General features: G+C 48.0%; 1 protein-coding gene across 1 annotated transcript; it reads right to left on the bottom strand.

The window, feature by feature from the left end:
* Positions 1-368: 368 nt before the first annotated feature.
* Positions 369-18,311, bottom strand: SVOPL (SVOP like). Its single transcript, XM_026119776.2, has 14 exons — positions 18,233-18,311; positions 17,030-17,121; positions 15,476-15,574; positions 15,148-15,219; positions 14,511-14,635; positions 13,052-13,115; positions 11,121-11,246; positions 10,098-10,226; positions 7,964-8,037; positions 5,247-5,449; positions 3,856-3,967; positions 2,597-2,678; positions 1,052-1,141; positions 369-530 (listed from the first exon to the last, which is right to left on the bottom strand). Exons 1-14 carry the CDS (start codon positions 18,309-18,311, stop codon positions 369-371), a joined length of 1,509 nt encoding a protein of 502 aa, XP_025975561.2.
* Between the last annotated feature and the right edge of the window lie 517 nt (positions 18,312-18,828).

The raw sequence follows: 18,828 nt of genomic DNA, 5'->3' as shown, positions 1-18,828 counted from the left end.
ATAGGAAACACTAGCCACAAGGGCTTAGCTAACAGGCTGCTTAAGTTGGGGCTTTTGACTTGTATTTGATGAAGATGTGACTTTGGCAGTTTAAGGAGTTATTTCTATGTGCTGTCCTCTCTCCCTGCAGCAAAGGTGACAGAACTAGAAAGGAAGGGTTTGCACTCACAAGCTAGCATGCTGGTGCGAAGGAGGTGGAGCTAGGATTTGGTTTGTTCTTTTATGAGAAATGAGCTTAGGGAACCGGGGTGACAGTGCTTTAAGTTGCAACAGCATGTTCCCATGCTCATCTGTCAGTCCTTTTTTGTGTTTATGAACAGTCAGGACAGTTTGATGTGCTTTTTGGCTGAATCATAATCTAGGAGTTTCTAAATAGTATTTAGATAAGCAAGAGTTCCTGGAGCAGTCATACAAACCTGCAGTGCCCTGCCCTTGGTCTCAATGGGCAATGTGAACGCAGAGATTGCACATACAACACACACAGATGCAAAAAGACACAGGGCCCCAATGAAAGAAGCACTCATAAGAACCTGCAGACAAAAAAAAAGTGGTTCAAGCATCAGTTCAGTGATGTGGGAGCCTGGCAGTTAATTAGGAATTAAAGAGTAGACAAAGGATCACAAACATCTGAGACTCAGCAATAGCTAGAAAAGACAATGTCTTGTGAATCTTAACAGCTTTCAGAATATAACAAATACTAGCAAGCTAAGCTCTGATAAGAAATTTATGCAGATCTCCATCTGGCAAAGACCACATAAATACTCTGTGCGAACATCAGATGAAGAGCTAATGAGCTGACAAAAAAAAAAAAAAAAAAAGGAAATTTGAATACGTGCCCTGCCCCCTCCTTGTGACCTTCAAGGGCATCTCTCCATGTATTTAATAGCAATATTTAGCACAAAGTTTGCCACATATCATTGGCCCATTAAAAAGAAAAAAAGGAGTAGAAGCTGCAAATCTATTCCACAGTGTTAAGAGGAATGAGCAGTCTAGACCTTTACTGCTCAACAATTGACATCCCATATTAAAATGATACTAAGAGTTCTCTTACTTGTGATATAAACGGGGCCACCATGGCTCCAACACGGCACAAAGACCCACTTGTTCCCATCCCCAGGGCTCGCATTGTGGTGGGGTAAACCTAGAAAAGGCCAGAAAGAACTTGGATTACTTCCACAAATAGCCACGGTATGTGTTGTCTTCTTTCTTTCCTTTTTCAGAGAGGACCCCATTGCATTCTTCAGGGCAGCTAGTGGGATGAGCTATGAAAAGGTTTAAAGACTCCTTTGGGTCTCATTTGGGACATTACAATTCTGCCATCTCTTGCTCAAAGTGAAGCTTTAGGGGAAGCCAGTCAAAGCTGGACGTGGTCACTCTTATATTCTTCCCACAGACACTTCCCTTCCGGCTGGGGTGGGCCATTCAGGTCATAGACCTTGGTGCTAAAGGGAGAACTTAATTTATATTGCCAGACCCTGTATTTGGAGAACAGGAAAACAAGTATATTGTCTGCAGCCTTCAAGCCGGCCTACTTGTGTAAGCAGCACATCCATGGAAAACACCTTCATTTGGGAGGAGGAAAAAAAAAAAAAAGCAAAACCGGACAAGAAACCTCCAGGATTAGAGGAATATGCTTTGTGATTTTTTTTTTTAATCTCCCTAACACCTGTGCCAATAAAGCACTTAAGCATGAGCTTTGATTAATGTCAATAGATTTTAGCAAGTTTAGTCATTTAAGCCTGTGTACAAATACTTGACTGAACAGGGCCAATGGAGGTAAGGTAACCCAAGAGGAGTTCATGCATGTGGCTGGAAAGAGGATTTCTACATATGGTTTCTGAACATTGATTAAATTGTGCATATTAGTGGTTTATGACATGGCCATTCCAGCAGTGGTCTTCACTTCAGCAGCATTCAATCCTGGACCATTAAAGGATTAACATTTATTTAATGCTGGGGCATTCTTAACTATAGTGTGTTATTAAAAGTACTATACAGTATCAGGCCAACCTAGAGAGGTACTTCTGTTTGCTTTTTATCACATTACTCAGTCTGAAAGGTGATATGTTTAACTCTGCATTTTTTTTATGCATACTTAACCCATGGAAGTCATTGCTACAAATTTTTGTGAAGCACAAACTCTGAAAGATTAAAACTATTTGCAGACAGAACACAGCGATTTCCATTAAGTGATAAAGTATGTCTATAAAACCTTATATACTACCTCAATCCTTTAAGTGCTGGAAAAGGTTCCTTTCCATGGTAGTCCATCTTCTAACTTTCCAGGGATTGAGGAAAGGGAAGGGTGTGGGTTTTTGGAAGATGCTGGTACAAGACATTCTCAAAAACAGCATTTTCCAGCAGCTGCCCAACATGTGGCTCAGCAAGGCCACCTGCTCTTGCCATCTCCAGCTAGTTTTCTGGTTCTTTCTCCAATCTCATAGACAAAAGCAGTGTGGCCAGGAAACCAGAGATATGCAGTTCAAGAAACTCTTACTCTAGTTACCCTAGTTAATAAATATGGCAGCATTCCTGGGTATAGGCAGATGGGCTTTCGTTCACCAGAGCAGCCTAAAGTACTTGCAAAAGGACCCACCTCTGCTGTGTAAATGTAGATGGTGTTGAAGTTTGCTGAAACCAAGGCACGTAGCATGAAGAGAAACCCAGTCATGCCTGCACTAGAGAGAAAGCAGTATGGAGAAAGAATTAATAGCACTGAACAGCATTCACAGACACACAGCCTGATATACTCCCTGCCCTAAGGCATTTGCCACCTTTATATAAGGGAAGGAGTAAAAAAAAAAGTTGATAGCTGACAAGTGTAAACTTTCTTTAGTCCAGTGGCAAGGCATGTTTGACAATGAACTATTGCCCATTAGCTTTCTTTTACAATAAGTTTAGAGGCTGGAGCAGATGATCTGAGCAGGACTGCAAGGGCTCAGCTAGTGCCTGTTTGCATTACAGTGGCATCTGCCTTCCAGCCTAGCCCTCTCTTTCCATCTCTATGAAACTGTTGAACGTAAACATAATGGCCAGGCTCAGGCTGGTGATAAGGCAGAGAAAACTGAAAATAAAAAGAGCGAAGAAGCAGGTGCCTTAATGAAAGACCATAAGCCTCCTGACAGGGGCTCATACAGCTCAAAGACACTTAGCAGTGTCCCTCCCCCAGCTGCCCAGCACATCACTGATCCTCCAGGGTTTGTGGCCCACAGGGCAAGACCTCTGGTGTAAATCACTGGCTAGCAGCCATCAAGCTACTAGCTAGTTTAAAGGAAACTTATAACTTCAAAGTCCATTTCAGATGGCTGAGGTTCATACTGACTTCCAGTAACTCTTCAGGTCTGCCACCTGGAGAAGGGTCTTGTAAATCCCTGCAAATCAAGCTGATAAGTAGAGCATTCACTGAAACCTTCTACTTGGTGACTTGAGCTTCTTTGGAGTGCCAGACTCTACAAGTTAGGAGGCATGCACAGTAGTGCCAAAATAGAAAAAGAAAAGGAAAAGAAAAGAGAGGGAATGGTACAACTTATTTGTAATGGATGCTGTTTACATTATTTTTAGTTTTCCAGACTACACTAGTTAGCAGCTTGTTGAACACTTTGTGGAAGGCATTTGGGTCCGTAATGTAAGTTACTCCCTTGCCACACGCTCATACCCTCTCACCACAGCCTCTGTTGCAACAGCTTTTCTGGGAAGTGCAGGGAGCCAGCTGGAGATTTTTTTTTTCCATGTGTACAAGAATTACTGGGCTGACTGACTGGTGACCTGAGGCTACCAGAGATACTGCGATCTGCCCACAGTATTGCAAACCCCCTTACCCCTCAATGATGGCAGTGTGCTGAGCTCGTAGCCTACCTCGAAGTGCAGATATTGAGAAGAAGAAAGAATAGCGCTGTACATGCCATGGTTATACACAGGCTCAGGCGTCTCCCGAGGAAGTTGATGCCTAGAATGTTCACGGGATTTACTGGAGATGAAAAAAGAAAAAAACCAAAATGTTAAATGACTTAGTTGTAATGCATGTCTATGTTCATAGACCTCAGTGCCTTATGCAGTATGCCTCAAAACCCCTCATCCTGAGTGCCTATCAAATGCACTATAAAATGTCAACTCCTATAATTCCCCTCTTGTACCCAAATCCTGTAATTTGTGCACACTCTCATCTCCTTCCTTGCAGTGGATGGAGGCTGTCTCTCTCTGACACTGCTGTGCTGAGCCGAGACCGTACACCAGCCGCAGCCCTGTTGGCTGCTCCCCCTGATGCTCCTGTCTTGGGCATGGCTTCAGGAGAGGGGCTGTTTGCAAACTGTGTCTGCCCCACGTGAGGAAGGCACAGCTTGATGAGCACCTCCCTGTGCTGCCAGTGAGGTCAGTGTGGCCCCAGGCCTGGGGGCTTTCACTGCCTCTGGCCACAGCCCAGCGAAATGCTTGGGCCCCAGAGCATGCCCTGTTGAGGCCATGCAGGAGCTGAAAGCTAAGTGCCCACTTGAGTGCTTCACTGGCCTGGACCCAGTGTGAGCTTCAACTGCAGGATCCCACATTTCATTGTTTAATGTTTGCCTCCCAGGAGTGTTGAAATACTAAACTTGCAAATAGTGCCAAGTTCTTTCAGCAAGTTGGCTGAAAGGTGCCCTGCAAACAGCTTTGCACTGGCCTACCATCCCCCAGCAGCCCCTGGACAGGCTGTACCAGGAAGCATTTTGGTTTTGCTTTGGATTCACTGGGCACACTTTGGTGCCTTTTATTGTAACGCTCAGCATAGGATCTGCTCCTGAGGCTAATATGTTTTCTGAGGTAAGGCACGTGTGTGGTGCATTCAGATACATCAATACAGCTACCTGAAATCCTTGCTTGCTTATGAATTTCCAAAAGCTGTATGTCCGAGAATTTGTTTAGAAGCTAGTATTGGTTCTGGTGATTTAGTGCTTGGGCAATTTCTTCTTGGAGTTTAAGACAGTTCGTATGTACTGATTGCAAAGGAGTTCTTTGACTCTGGTGGTGAAAAGACCTGTGCTGTCATCAGAAGTTGCATTACTCACCCAGGGAGGAATGCCCTCCCTTGCCCCTTGCCACCAGCCCATGGCCTAGGCGCCAAATCTTCACTTTGAAGACCCTCTGCCTGTCCGTTGCCAGCAAAACTGAGGACATGTCAACCCCCTATATGTCACTAAGTACACACATAGTGAAAAGCTTTCCAGAGAATATTAACAGGCTATAAAAAGGGAACGAAAATCTGGGGGGGTTACATGCGATCTCTCCGACTGTGCTGATGATCATGGTCTGGTAAGCAGAAGGTCCGAATAAGCGACAGTGACACGGGCTCCGGCTTTCCTCGGAGCCATCTCCAGCTTCCTCCCCTGCTGGTGCTGGAGAACCACAGACTAGATCCCGTTCCAGTAATTCAGCGCTAGCCAAGATAACACCATAATAAGCAAAAGCGATGCCAAGCCTGCAGGAAAGAAATGGGGCAATGAAAGATGAGAACAATGGGGAAGGTCAGGAAATGTTCTGGCACTGAAATGCAGCAGGTTTTGGGTGCTCCATGACAGACACTATGCCCCCAACTGTTGGGGTGTGCATCTTGGAGGACCCTTGCCAATTAGCCAGAGCCTGGAGGTGACTCGCGCACACACCACACAGATGCACCCCCGGTGCATAGCACAGCACTCCAGTGCATGTCTGCCTACCTCTTCTCCTCTGAGGAAACCACCCCAGCTCATGTGTCCAGTTGCCCATTAATGCTGCTCCTTGCAGTGCAGCAGGTAACCTCAACTGCCCAGCGTGCCCTCAGCAGAATGAGCAGGAAGCTGCCTTCTGAGGGGAAACCTCACCTTGGCACTTTCCAAGGCCCTCATGCTGTGGGCTCAGGATGGAAACCTTCACACCGACTCCCTGCACCACGTGCACTTCTCCCCCTGGTCTGCCCATAACCCTCGCACACACATCATGCCTCTGCCTGCATGGATGCAGCCACAGCCCGAGTGCGTGGCTGCAGGGCCTGCCTGGCTGCAGAGGGCTCCAGGGAACCAAGCTGAGCCTCAGCTGGCATGGGGCAGCCAAGCTGGCTCTGTGCAAAGCCACCTGAGGTTCAGCAGGCCTTAATAGCTGAGGCACAGCTCTATGCAAACACAGCCATGCTGCTCTCTGACTGAGCTGGATCTGTGCATTTGTGCTGCCACATGCCACCTGCCAGCACTAAGAAAGAAGAGTGCAACAGTGCATGCATGCATGTGTAGTCTCCCCCCCTCCCCCCCCTCAGTCGCTTCTGGGTTTCCTCCCTGTCACTGCTGGGTTACTGCAAGTACGGAAAAGATGAGTGAAGAAGCCATGAAGGCCACACGTTCTCACTGGGAGGTTACCACCAAGTGTTTGCTCATTTGAGATCAGTGTGGCCCTGACAGCACTTTATGGCATTAACCTTGCTAAACCTGCCAGATGCTCCCATGCATGGTCACTATCATGTTGCCACCTTCCTGCTCCAGTTTCTGTTGAGGGTAATGCTGCCCACCCCCAACTTGTTTTAAAGTGGGGGCCATTGGCTAGAGCACCGCAATCCATTGCTGGTTATTGGGCAGTAGCTGTGGTGGTAAAAGCGCTGCAGACTGGCTGGGAAGCAGCCAGCCCAGTATCCAATCCACTTTCCAGTCTGCCCAGGCTGGTGAGATGCTGTATCACGGGGGAGAACGTGCCCCCTCATTTCCTTTCCCTCATGCAGGGCTGTAAATGGAGACAATTTCAAAACTGTCCCTGCCTGCAGGGCCCAGGGAGTCTCTAAATCAGGTCCTGCTGCTTGGAGCTCACATGTAGCAACTGTCCAGGTTTTAGTCTTTCTCGTTTCTGCACAGTGACTTTCCAAAGGAGTTTTCAGTACTGACTGGAGAGGCTCACATCGCATCCTGGCTTGCTCTCAAGAACACAGCATTAGTGATGGCAGCCTTGCAGTGTCATTATCAAGTAATTCAGCGTGTGCCTAATCATAAGCAGGCCGAGAGGTAATTTTCACTTTTTTATTCCCCCTGGCAGTTTTAGAAACGAGCTCCAGCATCCAGGCTATGAAATGAGCTGTCTTGGAAACATGGGGGGGAATGATAAGGGCACAGAGGGATGGAAAAGCAAACCCCAGAATATGCCAGTGGTTCCTGGAAGAGCAGAGGAGAAGGATTAAAAAATACATATATATTTCATAATATTCATACAAGTTCAGGGAAAAACATAAAAGATTCAAGGCCTGACTTAGCAAGATTTTAGGTCAATGAGCTCCCACGGACCCATGATTTATACATTTTCATTCCAGACAGCAAAGTCAATGAAACATATATTAACCATGCATACAGCTACTGGGAACATTGCATATGAAACTCATCTTCAATTTTAATTTTCCCAGGCCAGTGGCACTGCTAACAGTTAATAAGTTTCTGTTCGAGTCCTATTTCACTGATATATCGGCTGGCCTGCAAAGGTGGTGCATTTGTCCTCCTCTCAGGAGGAACAAGTTTGCAAAAAAAAAAAAAAAAAAAGTGAAACCCAGTTCAGTGCACGCCCTTGTCACCCATTGCTGGCAGGCATGAATTTACTCTTGCAGCTCTCACACAAACCACAAGCTCTGTGGCCAGGCTCCTACAGCACTTAGACTGAGCTAACCTGTCCTGCAGAAAGGCTCCTGACTACTACAATATGCTGCCTTCACAGCCCTTGAAATCCATCCTTTTCTGCCTACATTAAAGCTGACCAACACAAAGTGTTTAAGGTGTTGTATGAGAACAGGCAAGTCTGTAGTGCCCCGTGCCCTGCATGCTCTCCCTCCAGCTGCCAACTGGATTTGGGGCTCAGGGGCTACCTGAAGCAGAGGTGGTGTCTTTGAAATGGCAGCGTCAACAGGAGACTTCTGCTCCCTGCACATGTTCAAATGAAAGAAACAACTGGCAATTAAGAGAAAAAAGAACAATAAAATGATGTTTTTTACCATATGATCCATATTTGTAAAGTGGTTCTTAAGTATTTGGGGTGTATGAGGTCCTTGAATCTTCCTCTTCTTTCCTGCAAATCATTTGACAGAAAGAGAAGTTTAGAAAAAAGCATTTTATATATAGGGAAGAGTGTTTTGCTGTGGCAGCTGGCACCAGCGCCCTTTGCTGGTGGGACAGACATGGCATTGCAGCACCACGCCAGTGGATCCCTGGATGCACACAGGGAGGACACATTGCAGAGGATGGAGGGGAGGAGAAGACCAGCACCCTGTGCATCCCCATGCCCTCCAGCTCCCCTCTTGGTGTTCAGCTCCTGCAGTGACAGGTTGGGGTAGAAACTGGGCAAGATGCTGGATAGACATGTGATTGCTCCTGCTTGAGCTAACGCTGCTTGGGCTGGCAGCAGCTCCCACTTTGGCTGGTTCTAAAAACAGACCCAGCATCCAGCATTGGAGAATAGACCCTGTCCAGCTTCCCTGGGAAGGGACAGTGGTCACCCTGCTGTGCAGAAGCATCTCTTCCCGTGCCAGGGCCACAGTGCCCTGCATGACTTCACAGGCGTAGAGTCGGCTGCTCTGGACATGGAGCAAGGTGATGGCCACCTTTACCTTGCCAGGAGGGCTGAAATGCCAGTGAGCAGAGAGGCAGGCAGGCACTGGGGAGTTGGGGGGTGGGGGGCCGCACAGCCCACAGCTCCCTGAGAGCAGGCATCAGCGCTGGTGTCCTGCCTCCAAGGGGAGATGAGTTCACAGAGATGGTTTGGGTTGCCTTTTTTTCCTCCTTATTATTGGTTAAGACTGGGAGGGTACACAACTAACAAAAACCCTTCACACAGCCAATGCAATTCTATTACATAAATTCAATTAAACTACAGGGAAGCTTTAATCCTAATTAATTCCAATACAATAGCACCATCTTGCATGAATTGCTAAGGACAATGCCTGGTGCCTGTGGGACTGAATAAGCAGCAAAGAGGTCCAGGAAAGGGACTTTAAAGAGCTGGAAAATAATCTTGAGGATCTCTTTGTCCAAGCTGCCTTTCTTGGGGGTAGAAGGAGCCACCTGAATAAGTCCCTCCATGGCAATCCTTCCTCCCGGTCAGCAGAGCCCAGGCTGATGGTAATGGGGAGCAGCCGGTTGCCCCGGCCCGTGCCTCCTTGCCTGCCTGTGTGTGCTGACACACGCTTGTCAGACACATTGGTCAAGAAGTGATAAACCCCAAGGGTGCAGCCCCTCTTGTCTGTGAAGAATTATGTTTCCCTCACAGACTGTTGGGCTTCTGTGTTACTTGATTGCTTAGAAGAGGGGGAAGCAATGATAGCACTGGCTGCTTGAAAGGACCTGCCCTGCTTTGACCCGTCTGGTGACTTCAGAGACTTGGGGTATTGGGATCCAGCATATAAGTGAGGTCAGAGGTTGGAAAAAAAAAACAGGAATACTAGCAGCTCACTTTGTGGGAACGCAGCACAAGAAACATTTCTATCTGCTTAGAAATGGCAGATAAATTCCAGAACTTTCAGAAACTAGGTGGTTAGAAATGTTACTAATGCCCGAGGGGCAACTCACAGTCATTGCACCAGCAACCTGCAGTGGCTTCAGGCCATAGAAGGAAGCCTGAGCTTCCTCTGTGTCCGCACGTAAGTGTTCCCAGTGTTCTCATTTCTCCTGGGGACAGGATAGTTGACCTCGCAGGAAGAACCCCTTGCTTTCTGTAGCCTGACAAGCTGTATTCCTCAGAGAGACTCTGAGGAGCAAATCCTGTATCCCACAGTACAGTAGGAAAACGTTGGGAGTATCAATGAGCAATAAGGAAGAGTGCTCTCTACGGGGAGCCCTCTCTTGTTAAAAGAAGCAAATCTTTTCTCAGAATAACATTTATCTGACCAAAAACAAAGAATGGAAAAAAAAATCCTAGAAACCCCTATTCCATTTGAGGGCAAAGATTGCTGTCTCTTCAAAAGAAAAATGACATCTTCATCAACAGTCCTTTAGAAAGAATCCAGACACAGAGGGGGAAAAACACCCAGCAAGACATGCTGGGCAGTCTTGCTCCATCCCCTTGAATCTCAGAAATGCTGTGTGCTCTGTCCAGGAGCAGTGCGCAGGGCAGAGCCTGCAGCCCACGCTTACGTTTGCAGGCTCCCTCAGGATCCCTTCGGGCATCGCCGCGCGGTTCATCTTGGCGATCCTCCTCAGTGTGGCCATGGCAGCCTCGTCATTTCCCGTGGACACGTTGTACCGAGCGGACTCTGGGATGAACTGAAAGTGGAGGAGAGTTAGAAAGCATTTCTGCCAGTCTCTTTCCACCAGACACTACACGACTGTACCTACATGGCTGCCAGTTACCATAACATGTCCAGCAGTCCGGTCGTATGAGCCTGACAGAGTGATGCCTGGCGCAAATAATCAGGGAAATCAAACATCACAGATATATGAGTGGACATGCACAGCGGTCTTACATTTGACTGCACAGATATCACCACAGATGGACTTGTATGTTCAGTCAGCCGAAGGCAGAGATTTTACATCCCTGCGACTTGCTCACCCAGTCACAGCTAAGCAGTGTAGTGCCCACCAGCACTATCAGTAGGGACTTTCCACATCACTCCACAGAAATAAAATGGTCCTCGTGTCCGAGGCTGTTATTTCTGAAAAATGAATAGACCCGGGAAAGACGCAGTTGGCTAGGTTTGTGGGGTATGTTTTTTATTGAGGTTTCTTTGCTCAGTCCTACTAAATTTAAAGTCTGAAATGAGTGTACGGGAGCCAGCACTAGACCGAAGGTATTAGTTGTTGTGGTTTCTTGCATAGCCTGTCTAGCCTGTCCTTATCTCAATGCCATTACCACAGTCTTTCAGTACCACTGGCAGGACCCGACACCAGTGCCCACAGTGCTGGGGGGGCCACAGTGGGGTAGTAAAGCTGGAGGCAGCAGCCATCTCCTTTCAGGGCAACATCTCCCCAGCAGCTGGTCCACGCGTGCAGGACCTTCTCCAGTCTCCCTGTATGACAGGACTGCAGTGCTAAAGCAAGGATGCCATGGCAAGCCCAGGCTTCTGTGCTGCAGAGGACGATACCTCTTGGTGGCTATATGCGCAGGAGGACACCAGGCCCATTGCAATGCAGGCAAGAGGGCAGAAAGGGTCTCCTTACCTTGAATACCAGGATGAGGATGATGCCAGGAATGGAGGCTATTCTGATCAGCCACCGCCAGCCAATGGTTGGGTTGACTACTGATGCTAGGCCAATGATTAACAAGGAGCCTGCCAACCAAAACACCTTTCCAGATGGAAATCAAGGGGTTAAAATAAATGAACATATGGCAATGATTTGTTTATTTTCATCCCTTATGGTCTCATTCCCTGGAAACATCAGGATTCATACTGGGGAGAGCTGTGGTTCAAACTGAGCCATCTTGTGGCTGTCTGCAAAGCTGAATTTGGGTTGAAGCAATGAGGGAAAGATGAGGTTTTGGGGAGAGATGGCTGGAGATAGGTAGTTTATCTCTGGATGAAAACATCTAACTTGCTGTGCCTACCATTGTACATAAAACCCTTCTATCCACTTCTTTTGTCCTTCCATTCGCTTCCCTGCTAATGTTCACACCTATGACTTTTTCTCTTGTCTGAATCTCTGTGGGAAGCAGTAGATTTACAAGCACCAAAGGCAATACGGGCCAGATTTCCACTGCTGGAAGTTGGTGGGTCTCCAGTGGACTTGATGTCAGTTTATACCAAGGGAGAATCTGGCCCCAAATCTGCAAGTACATTCCTCCCTAAAGTTCACTTGTAGCCATCAGGAAAAGCATTCTTTTTAGTCATACAAAGGATCTAAGTCAATACAAAGCACAAACAAATTCATAAAAGCCACAGCCAGTTCATGAGTAATCTGTGGGTAGAAATAATGGTTTTCTGGAGAGTAATATAAGATTGTTCTTTTTTATAAATCTTTGTGTTTCTGATGACACTTTGGTAATGAAGCCCTGAGATCAAACAGAGAATAATTAAAAGCAAATTATCCTTGCCACCAAGACCAGATACAAACACTCTTGATTCAACTGGCAGACAAATTCAAATGTTTAGTGAAGTCTTTCCAGATAATTTGCACATGCACAAAGTGCCCATTGCATAAATCTGGAGCAAGAAATAACTCCAGTCACGCTTACTGTGATCTTTCCCCAACAAGTAGTCACAAACCTTCCCAGCACATCTCAGGCCTAACTTGCAACGATCTGTGCTAGCCCACTGCTGAGCAAAGCAGCGTGAGCAGGGACAGCGAGGGGCACAAATTAGGAGCTCATGTGGGAATCACTTCACTAATCATGTGTTATTGTCACAGTTATCTCATCTAACTTGAGACCCCCCCCCCCCCAACAAATACCAGTACAAGAGCGTCAGGGGCACCTCCTCAGCCCACCTCACTTTTTGGTTGGCGTCTGCATGGCTCTTTTCCCACCACGAACCCCAGACAGAGCCCGGGGCTCCTGGTGCAACTACCTCAGCTGGGGATCCAAAGAGACGTGGGATGAACCCAGGCCCAAAGGCATAAGCAAAGCCGAGACATGAACACCCTCTACCTGAGGCCAGCCTCGCATTTGGCACTGCAGCTAGTTTCCAACGGAGAGCCATCCACTCTCCCCAGGCCCCCGGCAGGCAGCACAGCAATAAGCACGTTCCTCCTGTGGTTTTGTGCTTACAGCACTACTCTAGCATGAGCTGTTGCTGCTGACCCTCACTCCTGACTGACAGCCTGTCAATGCTGACCCCATTAAAGCAGGCAACATAGTTATCAATGTGGTAACCAGAAGGTTGGATGTCAGCTGTCACTCAAAGTCCCCATGCAATGTTTGGAACATCCAATTATTTGAGAAGAAATTGCTTCTTTTCTGCACACAAGTATCTATGTACGTGTTTAATAATGCAGAGTATACACTCTGGGGCACAGAAGGCACATGACACTTGCTCTGCCCAAGGTAAATGCAGATCATCTGGGACAAATCTGCTGGAGACCAGGTTTCCAGACAGTAGCCAGACAAATGTCCTGGGACTCTGGGCTAGAAGGAGCAGTAACATCCTCACTCTTACCTGAGATAAGGGCAACATGTATCCTCGGTATTTGGTAGGTAAAAATTCTGTTTTTATGATAAGCCTAGCAAAAGGAAAAGAAATGCAGAAAGACAGAGAGACAATGAGAATTTCTATACTAATCAAATATCCATTCAGCTCAATTATTGTTAGACGCTATGGCCAGTAACCTGCATGACAACCCCTCTCCCACCGCTGATCAACCAGAAATGAGGGATCCTACTCCACGTCTCTGCCTCAGGCACACTGCATTAGGAAAAGCATTGAAAAAAACAAGCATTCATACCACCCCATGGTAGTTTCACTATGAGGAAGGGCTGCTTCCTTTAACCCCTCAGCTCCCACAGCCATTCACATGAGTCTGAGCTCCCTGCCCTGTGACCAGCAGTGCCCCATGCCCACTGCAGCAGGCACCGGGGGGCCTGTACTTCCATTCAGGCTTCGAGGAAGGAGAACCGTGGAAGATGCTGAAATTTTGGATTTGGATTTGTTCCCACTGACAGAGTTGAAAGAAACAGTTCATTTTTGCAAGGCTCCTAGTGAAAATCACTTTTAATATTGTGAATTTTATTTTCCTTCCACCTCACCTCCCCATTTCCTCCCAACAGGGCAACAGATTTACATTTAAGTGAGAACTTTCTATGTCAGTTCAAGAAGAATTTGTTACTTAAGCAGAACTGTTATGACTATTTTTACAGTGAAGCAGCCTTAGCTCATCTATTACCTGTCTAGTTGTTTTTATAATATGTGTGTTTAATAATCCTTCTGTCATTGATTTAACGTAAACCAGCTGTCGCCTCTACTCCAAGGCTCATGAGTCCTTGGGAACCGCAATTTTAGATAGAGAGACTGGGATTCTATGAAATTACAGCATGGCTTTTTTTTTTTAAGGAGATGTGGGAATTTCCTCTCATTTCCTCTTCCAGCCCTCTCAGAGGCCCCTTCCTGGATGTCTCCTCTAGGTCACAGCACAGCACCAGCTTATCCGGCTGCGTGCAAGAGCAACCAAGCACTACACAGGAGGTCAGCCACGAGGAACTAAAGGGTCTTTCTGGCTTTAACCAAGGAATTCAGCCCCTCTGGGTCTGTGGGTGCTTCACGTGAAGAAGGAAAGTGGCATTACGGTCTCATTTTTTTGGAAGCAGAGCCTGCCATAATGAGACCAAATGTGGATGCCCCACACCAACCAATGGGGCGCCTGCCAGCCCATTTGCCTTTGATGCAGCTGATTCAGTCCCATTTACTTTCATTACATTCCCCACTTAGCCTCTAAGAAAATAACACACTGAAAAAGTTGCATTTCCATTCCTAAAGGCTTTCCCCTCCACCCTCTCTCCTCCCTCTCAGTTTTTTGCTGGTCCCACTATCCCCACTGGCACGAGGAGAGCACACCTCACCCTCACCCCGGCGAAGGTTTGGTTGCCATGTCAGGGCCGCAAGGCACGAAATATCCCCTTACCCTTGCGCGTGGCCTGACACGCCACCGCCTACCATGGTCCGCAGGAACACAAACCAGATGTAGGATGGGGAAAATGAGGTCAGCAGAGAGAAATAGGCACCCCAGAGGAAGGAGAGCAGCAGAATCTGGAGGGGTGAAATTAGGATCATAAAAGCACAGGCTCAGTTCAGGGAAACCTCTCTGTTCAGGTCTGTACTCCCAATATTTGGACGGTTTCCTGGGGCAAAGGTACACGGCCAAGAGGAGGGCAGCTGGCCCCATGTGTGGCTGAGGATGGGTGCTGCAATGCCTACTTTCATGGCATCTGGGTTTCTACCACAGGAGACATCTGGTTACCACCGCGCTGGCATGGACCTGCTGCTGGGGAGGCTGTGGGAGGGGTTGGCATGTCCCTGAGGGGGCTTTGAGCCCCATACTGGAGCTCCCTTTGGGCTGCGTTTTAGGCACCCGCATTTTAAAGTCACTCAAACCCTCACTGCAGTTGTGCCTTTGGGACCCTGCAGCGAGCAGGTGAAGGGGATAAGTGACAGCAGCCCCTTCATGGGCTGCTCAGGTAGCTTCAGTGAACCTGTGGTAGGTGCTGCTCTGGGTCCTGCGAGGCTCAGAGGGGCAGGCACAACCTGCAGCGCTCACTCACCTTCCAGCGGCCGTACCTGTCAGCCAGGAGCCCGAGGACTATGCTGAAGACCATGTAGCCGAAAAACACCATCTACAAGGAATCAAAATTTGGCCTGAAGTAGCCAGCTGTGGATTGTCCACTCCTGGCAGTACTTGGTGGCTCTGCTCTTAAAACTGAGGGTGTATTTAATGTTTTCTAAGTAGAAGAATAAACTGCAGCTAAGGCTGTCTTTACCTTAACAGCAGAGCGCCTTGCTGTCCAGGAAATGTGCTTTAAAACAAAGTCAGTGACGATGTCCCTGACAATGCTCACATGGCAGGCAAGCGGGGCAGCAGAAGTCACTCACCGTTGTCACTAAAGCCACCTGCCAGTCTTGAAGATGCCACTCGCACCGGATGAGAGGGGAAACAACGGCTATTAGCATGATCTCCATGGCTTCAGCCACCTTTGGGGGCAAACGTGCACGTTAGCAAGCAAGGGCTGCCACAAGGAGTGGGCTGAGCCTCCATCCTCAGTCACGCTGATCCTGCAGACATGTCAGGCCCTCTGTTTTGAGGCAGTTCCCTGCGTGCATTAGGCCCCATCTGTGGGAATATGCAGGAAGAATGGAGGCATCGGCACCTTGTGGCCTAGGGGACAATTTGAGGGGAGAAAGTCCCACTGCAAGTACCTCTGCTGGTTGCATGCCAGACCACCCAGCAGTGGTGGCACAGATAGCCCTCAGAGACCAAATTGCCCCTGGGATAAGCCACTCTGCCAGCCTTGCTGCTGCTTACTTGGCACTGCAGCTGAACTGCAGTGGCGAATGGTGCCTGTGCTCCTACTCATCGTGAGTGCAAGGTAAGACAGAGCATCTCAAACCTCAGCCACCTAAGCTGAAGCCAAGACCTCGCCCTTGCACATGCCACAGAGTGGGAACATGTCCATGGGCCAGTACTGCAGCCTGGCTGGCACACAGGCACTGTTGACCATGGTAACTTGGTCGTAGTCTGAGCCCTGTGACTGCTTGGGAAGATGTGGACACTTGGAAATGGAGCAAGGGCGATGGGGAGAGGAGAGAGGCGGTTAGAAAGTGGGTATCTAAACACAATGTGTGTCTAGGAAGGCTGGAAAGACTTGTCCTTTGCAGAGAAGGATCTCTTCCAGCAGAGTTAGTGGAAGATCTTCAACAGTCTCCTGAAACCAAGCTGCTTGGCTGGGTACTCGGCTTGGACTTGGGCTTCTAACTCACAGGTGACCCCATAAATAAATATCAGTAAATCAATACAGTGCTGCATTGGCCCAGTGGATGTTTCCCACTAGCAGATGGCTTTAGTTAAGAAATGAGCCCATCATTCACTCATAGCTAAAGGCCTTGAAATGATCCTGGTGGATGCATCTCCATTGCTCCTTTAGCCCCAGCATGCCATCAGGTTTGTACCCCAGTTGCCAAACCAGCTATGTCGTCAATGGAGCATAACGGACCCTGGCCCTCAGGAAATTCTTCGGGCAGCCAAGAGCAAGAGAGGAGGGCAGTCCTCTGTGCTAGGCTGCACAGGGTCTGGGTGTCATGGGGGCAGCATGAAAAACATGGCTGGGAGGCTCAGCCCAAGTACTCAGACAGGACTGAAGAAATACCCTGTCAGTGCTGCTTGGTGGGACAGTGCTCCACTGCCACTCCATGGCAGAGGCTGGGCAAGCATGCTGACCAACCTGCTCAGTTTTGCCCTAAAATAGGTGTGACATAGGCACAGGCAGATATCAATTTTGGCTGGAGAAAATATGGAAATGCTGTTTAAGAAATGTGAAAAAAATTGGGCTGCAGTATTAGCACACAGTGCCTACAATTATTACTGCACAGCAATAAGGGCAATGAGAAAAGCATTTCTTAGGGCTAATATAGTTGGCCACAGAAACCTACTCCAGTGCTTCCCATAATGAGGAAAAGTGCTATGTGGAACCTCCCAAACCCAATGGTTTCCACAGCTTCTTCCACCGTAAATGTCTTCTGCCCTGAACAGCAATGGAAAAGAAAGACAGACAAAAGAAAAAAATTAGTAGTGAAATTGTACCTCATCAGGTCTTTCTGAAATGCAATTTTTTTCATGTTACTGTAGGCCTGTGCCAGAAAAACTGGTTGGCAACATGCAGCAATTGCAGGTACTGTCTATTAGCCGAACAGCCCCCAGGCTCATTTGTGGTCGGGCGCTTCAGGGACTGGCTAAAATAACAGCTAGCTGGGGCAGAGGCAGTTGTGCATGGAGGGGGAAAGGGCCAGTCTTGCTCTCCATGGCCTTTCTAGCCTTGTCCTCAGCTACTGTGGGGGTTTCAGAAACCTGCATCTGGGGCAATGGTCCATGTTTCTGGATGATGATCCACTCCCTTCCCCTGCCCATACTGCCTCGCATCCAGACCCTCTCCGTGCCGGCTGGAGGAAGAGCCCACACTGGCATGATGGGAGCCGGGTGTCCCCCTCCTGCCACCTCTGCAAGGTTTACAGCCACGGCTGATGGACATCATTGACGGCTCTGGGCTCAGCCTTGTCTCCTGAGAGTTCACTGCTGACTTTGTTTCCCTGTCACAACACAGCTCAAGACTAGGGCTAGAACAGCTTTATAAACAGAGCCAGTAGAAAGCTATCTGTGTACAAATACTTTTTAGCTCTTATTTAGGTAAAGTTAGAGCTAAGTCAGTCCAAACAAATCAGCGCTACTTGTGAAATGAAACTGAACTTGCTGAAGAATTTCAGAAGAATTTTTTTTTTTTGCAAATTCAGAACTGTTTGTTTTGACACTTTTCTACAATTTCTTTCACTTTAAAATCCTTTTGAGATAGAATACACTTTTCTTTTTCCAAAAATAAATGATCCAAAATGAAAAATCCTTTGATTTCTGGGAGAAGAAAATATTTACACATAATGGAGGAGTGAGAAAACTCAGGTCAACCAGCTCTTCCAACAGGCCTGGGTAGCAGCCACTAGTCTGGTAGCTGGGACAGGAGAGGAAGTGCACGGAGCTGGTGCCATGTACAGAGGTTGCAGGTAACAGGTACACTGGGAGGCTGTTCATGACCCCATCGGCACTGAACTGACCCCAAAATCTCTAGTCCACCATTACAAACCCACCTTTTGGGGGCTCTTGTTTCTCTGTGCAGATTTCCTCCAAGTCGATAGAGTTTATTGCCTCTTTTGGTGTAGCGGCCATCCCAACTCCTGCTGGGGTGCGCGGTCCTGGCTGGGGAAGGCTGGGGCGTAACTGGGAATCCTGTGGGCAGGCACAAGGCCACCTCAGCAAGAAGCCAACAAAGCAGCTTTCTGCACAGCGCTGGACATGTTCAGAAATGCTTAGCCATGGATTCATTTCAGACAGCTGATAGGAAATGTCCTCTTTCTCCCCTTACCAGAGTGTTTTTTGCCAAAAATACATGGATACAAAGTGATCTCGTTGAACTGATAAAGATCAGTAATCGCTGGCTGTTTTTACAGGAAGTCCAGGAAATGGCTTGGGGAGATTCAAGACCTGCCAGTGCAAGAGTGCAGACGATGGCTTTCCCAAACTGGAGGTGATGGGTGCCTGTAGAAATGCAGCAGCAGCCAAAAGATGCTGCGTCTCCAAAGGGCAAGAAGGGACCTGGCCGGCAGTAGATTGCCTCTGTTCAAGGTTGAATTTCCCACTTGTTTGGAGTGAGGAGCTGGGCGAGCGGCAGATCCCTGCCCTCACA

Source organism: Dromaius novaehollandiae, chromosome 1 (genome assembly GCF_036370855.1).
Source record: "Dromaius novaehollandiae isolate bDroNov1 chromosome 1, bDroNov1.hap1, whole genome shotgun sequence".
Taxonomy (NCBI): domain Eukaryota; kingdom Metazoa; phylum Chordata; class Aves; order Casuariiformes; family Dromaiidae; genus Dromaius; species Dromaius novaehollandiae.
Note: the sequence above shows the minus strand (reverse complement) of the source record. Positions and strands in the feature narration are given on the sequence as shown.

Coding starts and splice junctions, on each gene's coding strand:
- SVOPL (XM_026119776.2), bottom strand. CDS start 18,311: ATGGCCGCTACACCAAAAGAGGCAATAAACTCTATCGACTTGGAGGAA. Junction 13,116..14,510: donor GTGTCAGGCCACGCGCAAGG/GTAAGGGGATAT, acceptor TCCTTTTGCTAG/GCTTATCATAAAAACAGAAT. Junction 8,038..10,097: donor TCCTGAGGGAGCCTGCAAAC/GTAAGCGTGGGC, acceptor AATGATTTGCAG/GAAAGAAGAGGAAGATTCAA.